The sequence below is a fragment of the Solanum tuberosum genome, unplaced genomic scaffold (assembly GCF_000226075.1).
Source record: "Solanum tuberosum cultivar DM 1-3 516 R44 unplaced genomic scaffold, SolTub_3.0 scf00227, whole genome shotgun sequence".
Classification (NCBI taxonomy): Eukaryota; Viridiplantae; Streptophyta; class Magnoliopsida; order Solanales; family Solanaceae; genus Solanum; species Solanum tuberosum.
Genome location: NW_006239150.1, coordinates 767,325 through 787,633, shown reverse-complemented (window position 1 = coordinate 787,633; position 20,309 = coordinate 767,325). Strand labels below are relative to the sequence as shown.

The 20,309-nt window shown below is 37.4% G+C and overlaps 1 protein-coding gene across 3 annotated transcripts; it reads right to left on the bottom strand.

Annotated features, from left to right (window-relative positions):
- Window positions 1-3,766: 3,766 nt before the first annotated feature.
- Window positions 3,767-19,667, bottom strand: LOC102585298 (transcriptional corepressor SEUSS-like). Of its 3 annotated transcripts, none has more exons than XM_006356650.2 (10): window positions 19,459-19,667; window positions 17,682-18,993; window positions 17,428-17,547; window positions 17,160-17,208; window positions 16,766-16,983; window positions 16,571-16,639; window positions 11,344-11,441; window positions 10,104-10,197; window positions 6,766-6,835; window positions 3,767-5,547 (listed from the first exon to the last, which is right to left on the bottom strand). In XM_006356650.2, the coding sequence occupies exons 2-10, from the start codon at window positions 18,675-18,677 to the stop codon at window positions 4,526-4,528; spliced, it is 2,736 nt and encodes a 911-aa protein (XP_006356712.1). In that variant the 5' UTR covers window positions 18,678-18,993; window positions 19,459-19,667; the 3' UTR covers window positions 3,767-4,525. The 3 variants fall into 3 exon arrangements, with proteins under 3 accessions (XP_006356712.1, XP_006356713.1, XP_006356711.1); XM_006356651.2 differs by having other exon boundaries at window positions 19,524-19,667; XM_006356649.2 differs by having other exon boundaries at window positions 17,682-19,667.
- Window positions 19,668-20,309: the final 642 nt, after the last annotated feature.

Here is a 20,309-nt window from a genome sequence, read left to right as displayed (position 1 = left end):
TATAAGTTTTCTTAATTTCTTTAAAAAATTAAGTGGCGACTCTATTTGAAAAATCGATTTCTCTTCAAGTCATAAGTTTAGTCAATTTTTCGAAACAAGTCCATTTTTATTTTTCGAATAAAACAGTTGAAAAACCTCTCCAAGAAATCAAATTAGGCCAAGTTGTGTAAGAGTAAGGGTAGAAATTGGCCTACTTAGAGAATTTCCACAAAGAATTAATGTGGAATTGGAGGGGAAAATACAAGAGAGATTATAAACAAGTGGATACAGATAAAATATGATTATGTGTTCCCAAGTATTGTAAGAGATGCAAACTACAAGGTCATAGTGGAAAAGATTATTTTGTTATTCACAACTATACCCAAAGAAGGAAGAAGAGCAAGGCAACAAAAAGCAGAATACTATTGAAAAAGAACCTGAGAAGAATCAACCTAGAATATAGAAAGCAAGAGGAGATATTGAACACATAGGGGGACAGAATGGAGATAAAGGGAAGGGTATACAAATTGTAGAGCAACCTTTTGTGGCTAAAAAAATACAAAGAAATGGGTTTGGAAAATGAAGACCTCCATATAAGGGATTCAAAGATGAAAAGACGTAGAAACCCAGGACAGCCCAAAATGTAACACAAGAAATCAATTTTCAGCACTAGACAAGGAAGGAAAGACAAAAGATAACAGACAAACAGATACCAAATCTAAACAATAAATGTGGATCACCAGTCAAAACAGTTACAACAAAAGATTTAATGGGATAGAATAAGAAGACTCAACAAAGGGGAGAAGATCATATTACAGAGGGAAAGCAATAGGAAAAAAAAAACAACAAAACAGTTCCATATCAAACCACTACAAAGCCCAAGTTTAATCAATGATTAACAAGATATTATTTTGGAATATAAGGTCAGTCAATACTCAAAAGTGTCTTTGAGAGATTGACTGAACTTAAGAGAAGACGTCACAACACATTCATTGCATCGATGGAACCATTTCAAAGTCCTTTGGAGATAGAAGAAGACTAGATTTTCACAATGCAGTGGTCAATAATTCAGCAAAAATATGGCTTTTTTTTGGGAAGAGGACTGGCAAGGAAAGATTGTAACAGATACCGCCCAACAAATTACTATTAAAGTCGCAAAAAATTTCTATGAAATAACAATTTTGTATGCAAGGTGTTCAGCTATAGATAGACTGGAGTTGTGTGATTCTATAGAAAATATTGTTAGTACAATTCAGATACCATGAATTGTTGAAGGAGACTTCAATGTTATTTTATTAGCCGAAGAGACTTTCTGTAACTTATCATGATTTTGCTCACCATAGTGGTCTTATAGAAATGAGATACACATGAAGTAAAAATTGAGGAGGAATGTATATTTAAGAGACTAGATAGAATATTTACTAACCGAGAACTCTTGAATATCTTACGATCCGGTGCAGTTCAACATTTGTTCATGATTGGGAGATCTTTTATGTTCCTGAACTTCTGGACAAAACATCACTCCTTCATGGATGTTGTAAAGTATAATTTGTTGCTAATCCTTTTTTACATAGCTTTATGCAAAGATGAAAAGGGTGAAGAAGGCACTAATTAATGGAGTGGAGCAAAGAAACTTTTGGCAATATATTTATAAGAATTTCCACCCTAGAAGTAGAAGATGTGATAAAAGTCAAGGAAATCCAATTTGACATCACTTCATATTGGCACAGGCAGAACTGAAGAGATATCTTAAAATAGAGGAGGAATTTTGAAAACAAAAGGGCAGGAATGAAGTTGTTTAAAGATGGAGATAGAAATAGTAAGTTTTTTCATTCTTATGTAAAATGAAGAAGTATCCAGAATATACAAAATCATGAAGGGGAATAGACTGATGAAAGACAAGAAATTGGTGAAGAAGAAGCTATAACAGTTTTGAGAGCAGAATAACCAGACTGATTTAATTTTGAGATGCTGTCCCAATAGTAATTACACAAGAAAAAAAATATTATCTTAGCAGATCTACCTAGCATGGAGGAGGAGATTCCAAGATATATAACAAAGGTACTAAGGCAACTTGGTTTCTCAGAAGTTCTAATTGATATAGTGTGGAGGCTTATTTCAAATAATTGGTACTCAGTGTCAGTAAATGGACAGCCACGTGATCTATTCAAATCGAGTAGAGGTCGGAGACCTCCTTTCACCTACATTACTGTCAAGGGGTGTTAATAAGCTCAATGAAGATGATAACTTTAAGGTATGATTTACCAAAATCAATCAATCATTTATTCTATTCTGCACATCCTTATTCAATGAAGGAGATGATCGAAGTGGTATGACAACTGTTCATGTCAAATGGTAAATAATGCTAAAAGTTCATGATAAAATGTCAGTTTGCTATCAACAATACAATCAGGAATGAGAAAAGTGGATTTTCCTTTCACATGTTTAGGATGTCCGGTTTATCATGGGAGAAAAAAAAAATTGAAGATCTGGTAAAAAAAAGTAATGAAGAGTACTTATGTCATGGCAAAATAAACTCTTTTCCTTTGGAGGCAGGTATGTTTTAATTGCTCATGTATTACAATATATACTTGAGAAACTATAAGCCGAGACTACATCATTGTTTGGTTAGGTGGGGGAAGCCAGTCACAGGCACAATCAAGATCAACACACACAGATGGAGCAAGCCAAGGCCCAAGTTCCTATGGTTTTTGTCTAAGGAATGACAGAGGAGATCTTACTTACCTATGCACAGGCTGGGCAAACAGGAGAAACTACAAGTCTGGTCGCAGAAATTACAGCAGAACGAACATAAGGTTATGAGCTATTGCTACGGACATGGAATTCAAGATGCTATGATAGAGACAGACTCAAGAATATTCTTGCAGGTATTTGGAAACCACCATGGGAGGTAATACTACAAATAGAGGAAACAAGGCACATGATGCAAAATGTGCATGTTGGAGTTAACACACATTTTCAGAGAAGCAAATAAATTTGCAGATTATATGACAAGTCTAGCCTTTGGACATGAAGATACTATACAAATTCTTAATTTTTCAAGAACTAACTATGATGGGGGGAAGCTTATCAGTTCAGACAAATCTGGAGTTCCATACATCAGAATTCACAACATTCATCACAATGAGGGCATATAAGAAATACAGCAAAGGAAGATAAATCAAACCAGAGAGCCATCAAAACCCAGAAGCAATAAATGAATTCAAGGTCTTTTCCATACCCAACACAGAGAGAGTGGTCAGCAAAATTCAAAACAAGAGGAGTTGAGGTCATCAAAGAAGCACAGTGAATGGAGAAGAAAACGAAGGCCATCATCAGGAGCATCCTCAAGCACAGATCTATTCAAGGAACACAACAACACTGCTCCAGCGGTACAAAGAAATGAAGGAACAACCATGAAAGAGGGTGAAAAACCTCAACTATCCTAAAGATGGAAGAGGAGCAAACAAAAAATAGTTTTGACTTATAAATTGGATTTGGGACCGTTCTTTTGAACCGTCATACTTTGAGTTTTTGTCTTTTTAATTCAAATAAACAAGTGACCCATCTGGGTTAATTCATTTTTTTTATAAAAAAAAAAGGGTTTCCAGCACGCCGGAATGTGTTGCAAGAGCACCCTATGCAAATGAATCCTAATCATATATTGAGATTCTCTTCATGACTAACATTGAAGCATCCTTATAGTAGTAGCACGACCTCCCCTCGCAGTTCAATAAAGAAAAATAAGGCCACTCCAACTCACAGATGCAGCCCATCACGAGTTTGATTTTTTCTAGCAAAAACATGAGCAACTCGCTCTTTCTACTTTGTCAAGCAATTAGAAGAAACATCAGTCTGAGTTAAAAACAAACTAGCATTTCCTAATCAACAGATTAATAGAAATACTTCAAATTATGCCCCTATGAAAATTCCACTGCTAAATCAATTTCTTCCTTCACATATACTCCACACTAATGGATTTAATTTAATTCTTTCCCAAGCCTCGTCCTATTTTTTTTTTCCCGTCAAGCCACTCCAAATAAGCCTAACAGAAAGACAAGTAGAAAGAAGAGAAGAAATGATGACTGCACCAGTGTCAATTCTAGCAACTCCTAGAACTTCTACAACAGAATCCCAACTATATACAACCGCAAGCTCTGGAGTGGTGGTGGAGATGCATCACGATAGGGGCAATAGCTCAATCGCTACGTAGTTAACAAATGCCTCCACATGGTATAAATAGATTGAATGCAGCGGTCCATTAGCCAAGTCGCTCCCTGAAGGTCCCATTCAAGGAGCAGCTGTGATAAACCAGGCAAAATCAAGTTAGAAGAGAGTGCAATCTCAGATGATATAACATTTCAGCTGTTAAGATGCCACGCTATACGTTGTCCTACCCACTCAAATCAGTACAGAAGGGGCAAGCTTTGAAGCCACTTCTGCTTCAGCAACCACGGCTACTCTGATCATGCGAGGCAAACTCATCAAACTATCTTTGCAGCACAAGCAGCAGAACATAGACTAATAATTGCCAACTTGAACCTTTTTAAGGAGATGTTTTCCAGTCAAACTGAAGGTTGTTAAAACCATTGACTGCTTCTAGACCACTAAGCAGTTGGTTTCCCAGATCTTGTTGCTGTTGACTCATGTTGCGTTCTCTCGCCATTGTCATGCCCCCTAACCCATTCATGGATGAAGGGATATTACCCAATGCAGCTCGCATTCCATTAACCATTGCAGCTTGGCCCAGTCCATTGTTCATACTCCCAAATCCAGCACCAACACCTGTACTGATAGCATTGGCTGTCCCATTCCTAACAAGGCAATTGCTTCCATTGAGAAGAGAATTATTACTTGTTGCCAACATCCCATGTCCATTTTTTATATCATTACCAATAGTACCATTACCTACCATGCCACCGCCACCGAGCTGTGAAGACATCATCATTTCATGTATAATCTTTTGTACAGAACTCTGAGAGTCATTAGCATCCACGTCATTTGAATGGGCTGGTTGCTGCATTGATATTTTGGGGGAATTTGCAGAGTTCATGTGTTGCACTGATGATAAGCCACTGTGTGAAGCTTGTGGTGTATTGTTGGATGACGATGGTGTTGGAGATTGGAATTGAGAAGAGTTGGGTTGAGATTGAGGCATTGTACTTGAAGAATTGGGTGAAAGCATTTGGACAGTATTTCCCGAGTAGGTACTACTTCCACCATTCATTGGATTTTGTTGCCTGGAGTTCATGGAATTTTGGTGCAGTAATCCAACAACAGTACCGCTAGACGAAGTAGCAGGTACTCGGTTCACAGAGTTGTGTACATTCGACATGCCATTGCTCAAAGGTAGTGGTGGTACACCAGGCTGTGAAGTCGTCTCATGGTTAGAGCTACTGACTGTTTGATGTGTATGTTGCTGCTGCTGTTGTTGCTGCTGTTGATGTTGCTGCTGCTGCTGTTGATGTTGCTGCTGCTGTGGCTGCTGAGTCTGATCCTCAGTTGATTGAACTGGACCTTGTACTCCAGCTGAAGCGCCGTTCCTACGAGGAAACTTAGCCAAGCTCTCTGGAAAATTAAGAGTTGGGCACAATGTGAACTGTAAGAATCACATGTAAAACATAAACGCCAGGAAAGATAATCAATAGTACATGAAAATGAATAAGTTCATCACGCGCTAGTTGAATATCTACTCCAAATTATCAATTTAGCGCACACAAAAATGGTCTGCTAGCATACACATCACAGGTTGACAGGATAACACTGGGCCAGACATTAAAAGTGATTGATTAATGATAAGTTGAGCACTCACTCACTTAGCCCCACAAATTAAATTTTGTTCGATTACCATTTGAACTTCATGAATGTTTCCTCACTTATCCGGTCTTCTGGGATTTAAATGTCACAGCAAACTCCAAAGCACTAAGATATAAAACACCAAATCCTCATTATCGACAAAGACTAAACACCAAATCCAGAATGCCACTAGGAATAGTGATATATTGCAGGGCAAAAGAGGGAATTATAAGAAATTCAGGGGGAAAACTGTGCTACTGGATCAATGAGCACCAGAGAGAAAATTAACTGAACATTATGTCCAACATAAAAGTGAGCCTTAGTTTGCAAGAGTTGAGTGCCCTACTCTCTAGTCCCCCACATTCATGCATATTGCAAGGTTCAAGTTATTACATGACAGTTATATTACCAACAAAGTTGACTAAAGATGCAACAGAATCTGCTTTGTCCCATGGGTTCTCTACTCAGATGCGAGGGTTTCTATTTTCCATCCCCGGAAGCAATTTCACGGTAAAACCAAACTTGGAGCAACAGCAGTCTACCACACATCTCGTGGTGTACCACCTTTCCCATTGAACCAAAGCCCTGGGACACCTTTAAATGACAATCAGATGCCTCGTGATTGTGAAAATAGGACATGACGGAAGGGGAAAAAATCTTATAGAGACAATATCAATTAGATGGCAATATGCCACGTTAGTAGGCTTCTTTAGTTCCGCTATTTCCTTTTCCTTGAGCAGAGGGTATACCGGAAACCGCCTCTCTACATCCCAAGGTAGGGTGGTTGAGGTCTGTGTTTGCTCTACCTTCTCCAGATCCCACTTGTGAAATTACACTAGGTATTTTGTTGTTGTTGTACAAAACACAAACTCTCAGGAAAACAACCCCACCTATCCTCCTATTTTAATGAGTCATTGGTCTGTCACAAGGTCATTAAATTTGAACTGTGATAAAATGAACTAATAGAAAGGTTAAGTAGATAGAACTTACCCATGGGTCCAGTCCCTGTCTCCCTGCTATAGTCGATCAAATCTTTCATGCTATTAACCACTTCCGATATCTGCAATCCACGAAGAACACAACACATCCATAGTTAATCACAAGCCTCTTTTAATTGAACAAATATTATAAAACAAGCAAAATATCATTTGACCAGATGTTATCACACAAAAGTAGTAACAGCTTTATATTTGGTTTCAAAATTAAAATACTTGCAAATAAATAATCTGAATTAGAGGATCCTAAAACCAAAAAAACTTGACTTCCTGCTAAACCAAAAAACCTTGACTTCCTGCTAGAACAACATAAATGAAGTCAATTTCTGAAAGAAAGTGAAATGACCCGATTCGCCGTTACTTAAATGCATCTCGTGCGGAGTCCCAAAAATTCCTGAAATACGGTGCCAAATTAAAATTTGGGGCACATGACGAAATCATTTAAATTTGAAACTGATCCGAGCTGACGTCAGTCCACCGTAGCGAGAAGCCTCCCGCTATGCAGCGTCCTGACAGAATCAGACCCTAATTAAGCGGTGTCATTTATTTTACCTCCCACTTTCCAGGGAGAAACTAGACGAGCATTACTCCCAAAATCTCCCTAAGCCACTCGAAGCCTGAGAACAATGGAGGAGAGGATTTTCAGTGCAAAGAAGGTTAAAACCCAAGGAATTTCCGGTCCACGTTCGTCAAGATTCACCCCAAGGATCCGAAAGCTTGCATTCAAAGTTCTTCCGCAGTTGTTTGACGCCCAGGTAGACTAGGTTTTCTTAACTAAGTAATTAGATCTGTTTTCACTTGGATAATATCTTGTAGATTGTTGGGAGATTTCATGCATAGGCCTTCGGGCACATAGTCTGAATGGTTGAATGTATGGTTAGCTATGGTTAGGCTGGTGATGGACTTGATTAGTTATTGTTCGCATATTGATGGTTGCCGGGTGTAATCCTAGGGGATAATTGGGTGGTCGGATTGTGATCAAGAGCTATTCGGGAAGAAATTATCTCACATAGGTAATGGTTGTTTATTCCGTTTATGCTATATGTGCTTGTTAACTGCTTCATTAGTAATGCATGCATGTATATGATTAGGGAAATTGTGATCAAGAGCTATTCAGGAAGAAATTATCAATTGCTTGCCATAAATGTGTTACTTGAATGTACAAGTGTGGTCGCTATTGTGTGTGGATGTTGGATCGGTACAGCGCCAGCACGTATGCCTACACATATATTATTGGATCAAGTATCATGCCGATACATATATTATTATTGGATCGGGTACCACGCCGATACATATATCATATATTATTATAACATAAAAGCATTCGAGTCGCATCTCTTCAGTCTTTTAAGTTTTAGATACTGCAATGGACGTTCTTGGTTGAATGTACCATCAGTCTTAAGACTTGATAGTACAGTCATAGCAATATGGACATGATGCAGTTCGACTTGCATGTGTTAAGCATATAGTCTGAGTAGCATGATGTTCACTTTTTAGCGCTTAGGCCACTACCTAAAAGTAAGTTTTTCGCTCTTTTCCTCTTACATAACAACGATGGAGGAGTACCACGTCGGTACACTAAATATTTGTGTGGGGATTCCATGAAGAGAACCAGGTTTACTTCTTTGTGATGAGATGGTTATGGGTTGGTCCGTGAGAGGGCGATTGTGTTTTAGGTATCACTTGTTGGTCCTTGAGTGGCCAGGTTGAGTTATTGAAATGCTGGGGTGACCTTTGTGCAGACCGATATAGCAAGTTAAACGGGGTAGAAGATAATTAGGGAATCCTGGTGGTTCGAGTATTGGGATGGTGTGATGAATGAGGTGTGATGGGTGGAGAATGCTAAGTAGGGATGAAGACAGGGAGTCCGGGCTATTTTCCAATTGTGGGTATAATTGTATATCTCTGTTTTTATAAGGGTGATTGTTTGTTCATGTTTCCGTACAATTGGGGCGATGTAAGGTAAGGAGTTGGCATGAGAGCTTGAGGGGAAATAGTAAATTGAGTAACAAAATTAATAATGACTAATGTATAGAAGGGGTTAGGTTACGATCGAATGTGTGGGTGGAATGACTTAGTGCCCGTTTGGATTGACTTATTTTAGGTGCTTTTAAGCCAAAATAGCTTTTAAGCAGTTTTGAAGTGTTTGGGTAAAGTTAAAGAGTGCTTATAAGCACTTATTTTAAAGCCAAAATAACAAAAATAAGCCAAAAACCATAAGTTAGAAAATCCTAACTTATGGCTTTTGGCTTATAAGTCATAAGCAAAAAGCCAATCCAAACAGGCCCTTAGAGGTTGAAGTTGGAGCAAAAGGAGGTGGATGACTTAAGGTGACTTGTGTGAATCCTAAACATGTTGTTTTATTTCCTAACCTTTATTTATCTACATTATATTATGTGGTGGATTCGGGTCTCGACCGATGATGCCCACCCGTATGTATTGTTTGTATTGATACTACTCTTGCTATGTCATTTGGCGTGGTTTGGTACTTTTGTTGCTGCATACAGTAAAGCTTCTTAGGTGAAGACGATGATGATCTCCAACAACTTTTATTATTCTTTCCTTATGGTGGGAGTAGTGTCTCATTTTCTTTTATACATTGTACTCTCTTAGTAACTCTTGTACCTGTTTAGACTAGTTCCTTGGGGGGATTTTTCGATTGTTTGTAAAAAGATATTCTTTATATTCGATGTTTCATGGTGATTTCAAAGTATTAAAGAGATTTACTATGTTTTTACAAACTTCGGCATTGTAGTTTTAAATTGGGTGCTAAGGATTCTCCTAGCTAGATGTTAGAGTAGATGCCCACCGGCTCGGTGGGCTGGCTCATGACAAGAAGATAAGAATTACCAACAGTAGGAAAACATAACACCACATATTTGTATCCCAAGAAAAAAGCTGAAGCATTATACATGAGTTAACTATACGTGTTATTAACAGGAATCTCAAAATCCACAACATTAACAACCATCTCTAACCTGCTGGCTGTTAAAAGAATTGAATTTGTCTCCGTTTTCAAGTTTGCTCTGAAAACAGCGGGACAACATATGGAAAGAAATGAACTGAAGACAGGTCGATAGAACTAATTGACTTTTAAATCAGACATAAGGGCATCTCCAATCATATTCTCAATTTTACTCTCCCAATATAGAGTTCTCTATTTTTCCGGACAATCAACTCCAACCCAAATCTCTATTTTACTCTCTAACAATCACATTTAGTGATTCAATGGATACACGAGAACTATTTCCACTACTGAAACGAAACCTGGATAAGGGACAGAAAAGGGAGAGGGGGGGCGAGGAACTCTCTATGTCAGAACAAGGTACATACCTGTAGGCATCTCACATATCTCTTTGTATATCCTAAATCATTTACTAATGGAACTTCCAAAGCTTTTGCTAATTGACGAGCTGAAGCAACAAACCTGAGGCGCAATTAGAAGTCAAAATTACAAAACAACTCACACATCGAAAGCTAAATAAAGGAACACATGATGATAGCAGATACACAATCTTACTCAAATTTCAAGAATCAAGGAATCTCTAAACATAAGTTCACAACTAAATGCTTACATGGATCACTTATGACTTTTCCAAAGGGCATGCATATGTTTACATCACTCGCCCCACTACCCACAGCTCCTGAGATTAATGTTATTCCATGGGAAGAAGATTTATTCCTCTCCCTTTTGTAGGTTCAGAGACCAGATGACATCCCTAGCTCCTATCCCCTCCCCCCACACACACACATATGTCACCATAACACTGAAGCGAACTAATTGGAGAAGTTTGATGAGCATGAGAGGACTAGAATTTAAATCAACACACGCGCAGGTCACAGTCAACATCCTCGACCCACACCCCAAAACCATGTTCAACTTTCAATTAAACAAAAAAAAAATTGTATCAAAAGAAAGTAGACAGCCATGCACCTAAAAGCACACCATTGTGGTAATTTATTTATCAGCTAGACATTCCTAATCATGTTTCAAGAGCTTGAGCTTCTAAGGTTCAACAGTATGACAAATTGATCATACTCCATTACACTAAATTCTAAGCTACATCATCCAACAATGGTAGACAAGAAAATATGTACCCGGTAAATCACTGAATCAATGACAGTAAGTTTCAGCTTTAAGAAAATTATTGGATTGCCAAAAGCTTACTAGGGCAACTCATTGGTAGAACATCTTACCTTAGCATCCAGAGGCTAACCTAAGCTAAGAAAGGCAACAGCACCAGTAAAGACCATCAAAGCTCAATGCCAAAAACAGAGCTGTATAAAATGTGAATTACAACTAAATCCTATCTCATCATCACTGCCCACTAATGACGGCGATCTAATAATTGGGCACAGCTAACCTCTTAATAAAAAGGGTTAGATATCCAAAATCGAAATTGCTAGGCAACAACAACCATTCAACAAAGTTAGTCTATTGCTAACCTCTTAAAAATGAGGGTTAGATATGCTAAATAGAAATTGTAAGGCAACAAAACCATCAAACAATGTTATGGAACATTGCCAACCCAATACTTAGAATAACCACCATAGTGTAAGTATCTGGACTTACATATTGCAATTATTCTGCAACTCAGAAACAGACGCACTAGATGAGGCATTTTGGGTGGCGGCCTGGTATTTTTGAGCTGCAGCACCAAGTTGACTAACCTGTACAGCAAATCAAAACAATAAAAGGCAAATCAGAAATGATTCAATAGCCCCTACCTTATATGCAACATCAACACTAAAAAGCAAAAACAACATCCAGCTAACGTATATGCTAAAACAACTAGATGCCACAGGAGTACAATCAAACGCAATAAATTTAGAACTACTTCAAAGAGACATCTAAAGTAGAAAACCTGATCCACTCACCGTCAGTGTTATCAAAAGCGCAAAAAGCTCTAAAGTTCATTGGTGCTTTAAGCGCAAAGCGTAAATAAAGTGTGGGCTTTATTGAGAAAAAGCGCAAATGGAGAAAACATATATATAGAAATATTATTTATTTATTTATTCATTTTATATGACCGTGGTGTACGAACCAGCTTTCGCGCACCTCGACTAATCCCAGGGGATACCTGCCACCTCCAACTAGCAACATAACCGTTTGATTGAGTGTGGAAACATCCTCTTTCATTTTTTTCAACACCTTGTCTGACCCTTCCACTTTATTTAGAATGCGTGCTAGCATGTCTTCCGTACGAAAGAAGTAACTCTGTCCACCAAGGCTAGGACAGTTAAGAAGAATCACCTAGTGTTTTTTTGTCTCCACTGAGTTTTGAATCTGAGATTAGTATTCTCAACCACTTCATTGACCACTAGGCCACACCCTTTGGGTGCTATATATATATATATAGAGAGAGAGAGATAGATAAAATCAAGATTAATAATTATAAGAATGAATAAAAAATATATGGGCAAAGAAATTGATTGTTTTTACAATAAAGCAAAATATCAATGGGTTGCGTCGCCCCTTCAGGAAATGTTCATTCACGAGGAAAAGTGTGTCTTAGAGCCTTGATGACGACATTGAAGTGCACATTAAGCAAGGTGAAGTGCTCAACGTGTTTTGAGCCTTGCTTCAAGGCTTAAGTGCACCTTTGATAACACTGCTCACCATGCACAAGATCTCTTTAAAATATTGTACTAACTGCCTAAAACGAGAAATATTTATACACACACATGTATACAAGTATCAACTTCATATATGCGTACACACGCATGCACACACTTGTATATAAGCTCTTCGATGGACCTAATGTGTGTACCAAAACATGAAAAATAGCATGACAAACCTACGACAGATTTTGCACAGACTCTTCAAAAATGTCAACGGGTTCGTGTCGAATTCTCCAAAAGCAGTGTATTTATGGAGATCCGATACGAGTGTGGCATCAAATTGAAGTGTCTGCACAACTTAGACCTACGGAACAAAAGTCAATAGATCTATTAAGACAGCATGCATTATTAGATGTCACCTCCAAATCAATGCTAAAATTGTTCGGTCGCACACATAGAGAGACTATTTGACCAAGCTGCTAAAAATTGTTTATTTTGAGAAGTATTTTCTTTAAAATAGCTTTCCCAAAAAAGTACTTCAGGAAAAGCAATTTGTGTTTGACTAGTTCATTTTTTTTTATAACCGAGAAATTCGTCTGTGATCCACCCTTTGGACCAATCACAGCCTTCTAAACTCGGTGGATAATGGGCCCGCCCCTCTACCCTTCTCCACTTAAATACCGGGCTTCGCTTTGCATGGTGTGGGGCGTGAACCTGCGACCTAAGCCACAAATCCTCCACCTTTTGCCACTTGAGCTAGGCCTTGGGGGCAGTAACCTCCTCCATTATATTCATGTTAATGTCATGTTTATGACTAACCTTTTGTATGCCTCTATGTTATTCCCAAAAAAGTACTTCAGGAAAAGCAATTTGTGTTTGACTAGTTCATTTTTTTTTATAACCGAGAAATTCGTCTGTGATCCACCCTTTGGACCAATCACAGCCTTCTAAACTCGGTGGATAATGGGCCCGCCCCTCTACCCTTCTCCACTTAAATACCGGGCTTCGCTTTGCATGGTGTGGGGCGTGAACCTGCGACCTAAGCCACAAATCCTCCACCTTTTGCCACTCAAGCTAGGCCTCGGGGGCTGTTTGACTAGTTCATTTTAAAAGTGTTTATTTAGTATTTGATAAGCAAATTATGTTAGGTTAATCTTCCTAAACGAAAAATGCTTTTGAGTGTCAAATTACGAAAAGGGACAAATATCAATGCACGTTAAAGCGGGTACTGTTATTTAAGTAAAATAAGAAGACATTAAAAATTTCAATCAATATAGTACATATAGATAATCAATGAAAATATTAAATATTAGTATAATATTAACATGATGATTTGAATATACAAAGAAACATCAAGCAATTATATATTAAATAATCATTCCTCAAATTGAATCACCATATATGGGGAATTTACCACAAAAATTAAGTAAAATCATTCATACAACAAAAATTCACTACGATATATGAAGCATATTAGTCATTAATAATATTACTCTTTTTTAACAAAGAGATAAATAAAAGACAAAAAAAACTCTTACATGAAATGCATGGATACTATACTAAAAGTCAAAAGAAAATGGGATATTCTAAAACTAGTCAATTATTCTCTTCTATTTTTAAAAGAGAAGGAAATGGTTGTTCAATAATAAAATAGGAATAACTTAATGAGGGGATATGCTTGATAAGTATGTATTTATGGGGATATTTTTGTTTGAAAATAAATATTTTGCTACTTCCACCTTTTTCAAGAAGCAGAAATTTTAGCATGTTCCCAACAACAGAAAAACTGATTTTGCTGCTACTTAAAAGCACTTTTACTTATTGGCCGAACACTTCAAATTTCAAAACAAGTGCTTTTGACCTCCAAGAAGCTTGCCCAAACAGGCACTAATTCATTTAAGTAACTCATAATACAAAGATAATAGTTAAAGCATGAATCATTTACTAGGTTATTCGACAATGAGTTTTTATCATATGCATTTATCAGATCCTAGTTCACTATACACACACTTAAAAGTTGGAAAATAAAATGAAAAAACTGAAGATAGTGCAGCTCTAGGGAAAAATTAATGAGTTTTGGGTTTACCGATTCAAATCTAGCTTTTGTTTTTCTTTTCTTTATTTTAAATTAAGTTGTAGCAAATATGGCGCCAAAAGTTCTTCACCCCGTACTTACTGCACATTGACAAACCTTGGAAGCTAACACCGAAAACCAGGAACTTAACTATTATAGCATATTTAATTAAATGTCTCTTGGAAATCCAGACGTTAACATTATTAGATAGCAAACATAGAATTTCTTTCCACTGATAGCAAACATAGAATTTTTAAGTGAATCATCAGCATGCAACAATCACATTTAAAGCTTACTTCAGTCCATGTTTCTTTACTTTGTCACTTGAAGTTGAATTTCTAACATTTGTTTTCTTTTTTGTAGCACACTTTTATCATATAGTACTTCACTATAATACAGGCATAAAAGCCAAAACAGAAAGATAACAATATGAAGGTCATGAAATGAATTCGGGGTTTACTAGCTTAAATCTAGCTTTCATTTGTGTTTTGTTTTTTCCAATTGAGTTGGTCCAATTTGGTGACCAAGATCCATCACTAGGTACTACTCTTTTAACAATCCTACTGAGAGAATTTGATTCTAAATTTCATCAGCGAAAAGGACTTCTTTATATTAGGGATGTGAAGCCAGTTGTGATTGAATAATATACCAAGGAATTGTTAGAATCGCAAGTGATCATATTACAAGCACAACGATTTGACTCCTTTTTCCAAGTCCTCAATTTCCATTTTGAAGTCGGAGCTTATTTAAATTATACTTTGTATCCAGTGCTAACACAAATTTCTCTTGCACAACTTAGAGCATCAAAAGTCCTGTTCCATGGACCTCAGATAGCATCAACATCATCCAATAAAACTGTTCTGCTTTTTCTCTATCACATCTTAACTATCCCGTAACCATAACATATCCAAATCATTAGGCCTTGGCCAGGGTTAGAACCTTCTACCCAACGCATTTCAAATTGTTCCTCGATAACAAGTTCAAAAGCAGAATCTACCTTTGTTTGGACTTGAGCAAAAACCAGTTCGAACTCAGGTAACCAAAACAAATTATTTGGTTTCAAAAACACAATGCAATACACCAAATACTTCAAAGAACAACATTAAATCCAACCATGCAATAGTTTTCAAAAAATATCTTCCAGAGACAGATTCTCCCCAAAACTGAAGAGAAAAACAAATAGAAATGCCATATGAACAGTCAATCCTTTCAATTAATGAACAGAAATTGCGACCACAAACTACTAACTGGAGCTTAATTCATATAAAAAGCAGTTTAGAGCTGTCTGTCCAGCAGCCCTTACCGTTTCAATATCACGAGATGAGGATAGAGAATAAGATGCTTCTAAACCATTCTATATTGCTAAGAAGAAGAAACAGGTGAAATCAGAAAAGAACAAATATGCAACTGAAATCTTGTACTTCCATCTATATTGAGCTTGTACCAACAGACAAGAAAAGGAAATGGTGACCATATAAATACTCACACGACCATACTCTCACCAATTACTTAAATAATGTCGATAATAAAGATCAATCACACCGAATTAGCACATAGTTCCAGGTCAATGAAATAAAAAGGCTTCTGCCATAGCAGATGTGGAAAGAAATTAGATGGAAGTTCTTTACTTCTCAAGTCGAGTTCATCGAAAAGCATCTTCAAAATTTTTAAGGGAAAGAGCTCAAATATGCCATCGAACTTTGACAAATGCTCATCTTTGCCTTCTGTTAAAAGTTTGGCTCATTTATGTCATTTCAGTTAACAAATAATAGCATGGATGAGCCTTTTCTCAAAAGGAAATTGCATAAATGCGCCAAACTTTTATCGGATGGCATAGATGATCCTTTTGTCAAAGTTCGATGGCATATTTGAGCATTGTTAAGAAGTCCCACATCGAAAAAGGGATGGAAAGTTGGTCTCCTTTATATGGACTTGGGATTGAGTAAAGCCCAAGATCCATCGTTACAAGCATTTTCCCATTTTTTAATGAAGTAACTTCAAATTTTTTGGAGGAAAAAAATCAACCGACTTCTTTTTACCTATTTTTAAACCTAGGCCACCTAAAAGTGAGCTATCAATGAACAGAAGTGTATGATTTCAAATCACAGTTGAAGCATGACTTCATTATACATCCGAATGGCAGTTGAAAGGTAAAATTGTTAACCTGAGGTATCAACAATCTTCTAGGGATAAGCTCCTCATGACGTCGTGCACAAAATTCCCAAGAAACTATCTGCCAAATAGATACAAAAGGAATCCAGATCAAACGAATGATAGCATTAATATGCACCATGCTAGGTCTCAACTGTCCATGAATAAGCACTTCACTGAATATAAAACTATCAGCTCTTCAGTTAACCTTCAAATCAGGTTGTGAAAACACTAGGCGAAGCTGACCATCACGGACAACACGAAGTTGCTCAAAGACACTCTCCTGAATCGCTTTTGCGTAATCTAGGACTATTTGCCCAGATGAATTCTGATATTCACGGGGCATATCGACATAGAGAAGTTCTTCCAAAGTGCCACTTTCATACTTTATCTTGAAAAGCCTGGGCAAAACCTCAGCAGTTGCTTCTGAGAAAAAATGAGTTGACATGTATCAGATGCTGAAACAGAATTATCAGCTGAGAGGAAAACCAAATAAATAAAGATGAATTAATTAAATAAAGAGCTTTGTAAAGCCACAAAGTTTGTTAAGTGCTTCTAGGACCAAAAAATAATTCAAGAGCTTGATGCTGCAAAGAACATACCGAACCCACGGCCTGGCTTGCGGCTGCATATTTCGCAGTGCCACACATCCTGCAAATTATACAATATTGATCAAAGATATAAACTCATTTGTTAACAGTTGTTCTACAGTTAATCAGCAGCATTTATAGAACAAGCTCTAAAAGGAGTATCTGAGCTAAATATAATACTAAACTTGTAGCATGAAAGTTATTACAACTCCATTTTCATTTGATGGGAGACCTAAAAAACATTACAAAAATGTAAATAGCTTCCACATAAGCAGTGAACCTGAGGAAAAACTCCAGTAGTCTGCCGACCACTTCCATACATAGAGACACACCATTTTTTCTTGGCATTGGGAGCGAAATACTCGGCAACAAATTTCCTCCAGAACTCAATGTTATTGTCCTGTAAAGAGGATAGAGCAATTTGTTAGGGAAAAAATTGATATCATGCTTTCTTTATCATTATCTGGGAAGGCTATGGGGTAGGGTGTAGTGCATAGATGCCACACAATGGTATAATTGACCCATTCTTCTTACTTCGGGTCTATGTTGCTGCTGATACATATAATGAGTCAGCCGACGAGCACACATCCCGGGTTCATATACTGGCTTTACAGGAGGTCTGACAGCAAGATTCTGTGATTGAAATTGTTGTTGTAATGGGTTTCGTTGTTGAGGGGAAGTCTTCAAGAGTTGATGATGATGCTGGAACTGCATTAGCCTCTGCTGATGCAAAAGCTGTGCAGCAGCAGCAGCTTGAGGGGACTGCCTGGACATCTGAAGGAACTGCTGCTGTTGTTGCTGATGTAGAAATAAAGATGGATCTGATTGTTGTTGTTCTACTTTTACAGGCGCAAGACCTCTCATACTTTGAATCTGTTGTGGTTCCATTTTAACAGGTGCCAAGTTTCTCAGAGCTTGCAACTGCTGCGGTGTTTGATCATTAGTCACCTGTGTCTCCATTTTGACAGGTGCTAATCCACCACGCATGGATTGAAATTGATGCTGATGTTGCTGTGTTTGGGAATTGATAGGGGAAGAAAACTGCTGCAACTGTTGATTATGTTGAACATTCTGGGAATCAAGCTGTTGGGATCGTTGTTGGTCAGTCAACATGTGGTTACCGGAGGGGTTAGGAAACTGCTGTCCATGAACTTGACTGCTATTTGGATTTGTCGCCATGGCTGATGACATAAATGATGTTGAAGGAGCACTAAAACCCATCCCATTTCCTACACCAGAAAGTGGATCAGTCTCGGCCCCATTATCAACAGGACCACGCTGAGAACTTCCTGGTCCAGCCAGCCCTGCATTAGGACCTCCATTTGCAAAGGACTGATGTGAAACATTGGGAGCATTCCCTAGCATATTCATGTTACCAAACATCGTTCGAGGAGAAACCATAGAAGGGAAACCACCTGGTGAAGGCATTGACCCCCCTTGACCACCCATTACACCGGAATTTGTTCGCAGTAATGAAGAAGGTACTGACTGGGAACCACCAAGTGGATTAGGAGGCCCTGTTGGAACCATTTTTCACCAAGAAGTACACAATCTACTAACACTTGAGCAAATATAGAAACTTCCTAAAATGGCATAAAAGCCTCAAGTGAGTAGAGAAAACTCATAAAATGGCATCAAAGCCCCCACTAAGCTGAAGAAACTTCAATTGCGCTGAAGAAGAAATAGGCAGAGAACCAAGCAAACCCAATAATAGCGAGTGATTACTAGATGGATCTAAGGTAGACAGAAAGTTTCCATTTTTTATCCAAAAGATGGAAGTTTGTCTCTGAAACAACTAAACCAGACTTCTTTCCGCTCAAACAACTGTCTTTTGCTGCATCATCCACTGCAATAGTTATTCAATTTTGTGTCAATTTTTCCCTCCCTTCCGATGAAGATAGATTAACCTACCCAACCTTACTTTAAATCATCTAATAAGAATGCTGTTTGCTTTAAATCATCTAACCAGAATGCTGTGCACACAAAACCCCAAATCTCAACAGTTTTAAAGACAGAAATCAAACTTCATTCCTATCCCTTTTAGAAAAACAAATTCAGAAAAACAACCGTCAAGAGACTATTACCCAAAAACACCCAAATTTTCGAACTCAGAAAATAAAAGAAGCTGCAGTAATTGATTGAACACTAAACAAAAAATAAAAAACAAAGCAGAAAACTTATACAATCATATGAACAATTGATCAAGCCCTAAATCTCGCAATAAATTATTAAAATAGTGGATCCAAAGCTCAAAATGAGCAACCTGCAGCTAGCTTTAGAAAACAAAAAGACAATTTCAACACCGACTCACCGAAGATTGAGTATATTCCTTACACGGAACTACAAGCACAAAAAACACACAAATTTTAGCGTCACCTTTTTGAACTTCACTGTGCCCCCAGTAGATAGATTCAGCTTCTTTAGCTGTATTTTTTTTTTAGAGAGAGAAAGTTGATGAGAGAGAAAATGTGTTTACGGACGTCAAAATTGTATTCAATCGGATTGAATTTTCTTCTTCATTCCTTCTTTTCTTTACCAATTCTTCTCTTTCTCTCAATAAAAACGAAGTCAAATCTCTTCTTTTTTTTTTCTGAATTAGTCGATGGCCCCTAAAGTTGGTATAAGCTTTCACTTAGACACGTCAACTAGGCTTGTTCATTTTAAGCAAAAATATGTTGTGGGTGTAAAGTGTCAAATTAATTAAGGATGTTTGTTATTTTGTTCAAAATAATTCTTGAATAATAAACTTTTCAATTACAAAAAAGAGACGCTTAATGAATTGATGATACGTTTTTGTCGGGCTTTACAACATTAGAGAAATTGAACGTCAATACTTGATTTTCAATCTTAAACCCTGAAAAATGGCGACATAAATTATGATAATAGTTAGTAATAATTGTGAATTGAGTGAAAAACAAAGTAATCAATGTGAATTTGAAGTTGAGAGAAGAGAGAAACCTACCTAGGTTTTTGATCGGGTGAAGTCGAAGAAGTGAGAAAATCAAAAATAGAAGTTTAAAGATCAATTCATCTTTTACGACCTTACTTGAACAGGATTTGTTCTATAGTCTCGTACCGCTGTATCCTTGATTTCTAAGGAGACAGGAAACAAGTCTAGTGGATGAATCATGACCATTAGACTAGAGCGTGATTAACAGCCAA

What these genes read in the sequence shown, in the direction of transcription:
- LOC102585298 (XM_006356649.2), bottom strand. Translation starts at nt 18,677, where the DNA reads ATGGTTCCAACAGGGCCTCCTAATCCACTTGGTGGTTCCCAGTCAGTA. An exon ending in CTACTGGAGTTTTTCCTCAG is followed by an intron (nt 17,209 to 17,427) that starts GTTCACTGCTTA and finishes TATAATTTGCAG; the next exon opens with GATGTGTGGCACTGCGAAAT. An exon ending in GACAGGGACTGGACCCATGG is followed by an intron (nt 5,548 to 6,765) that starts GTAAGTTCTATC and finishes TTAATTTTCCAG; the next exon opens with AGAGCTTGGCTAAGTTTCCT.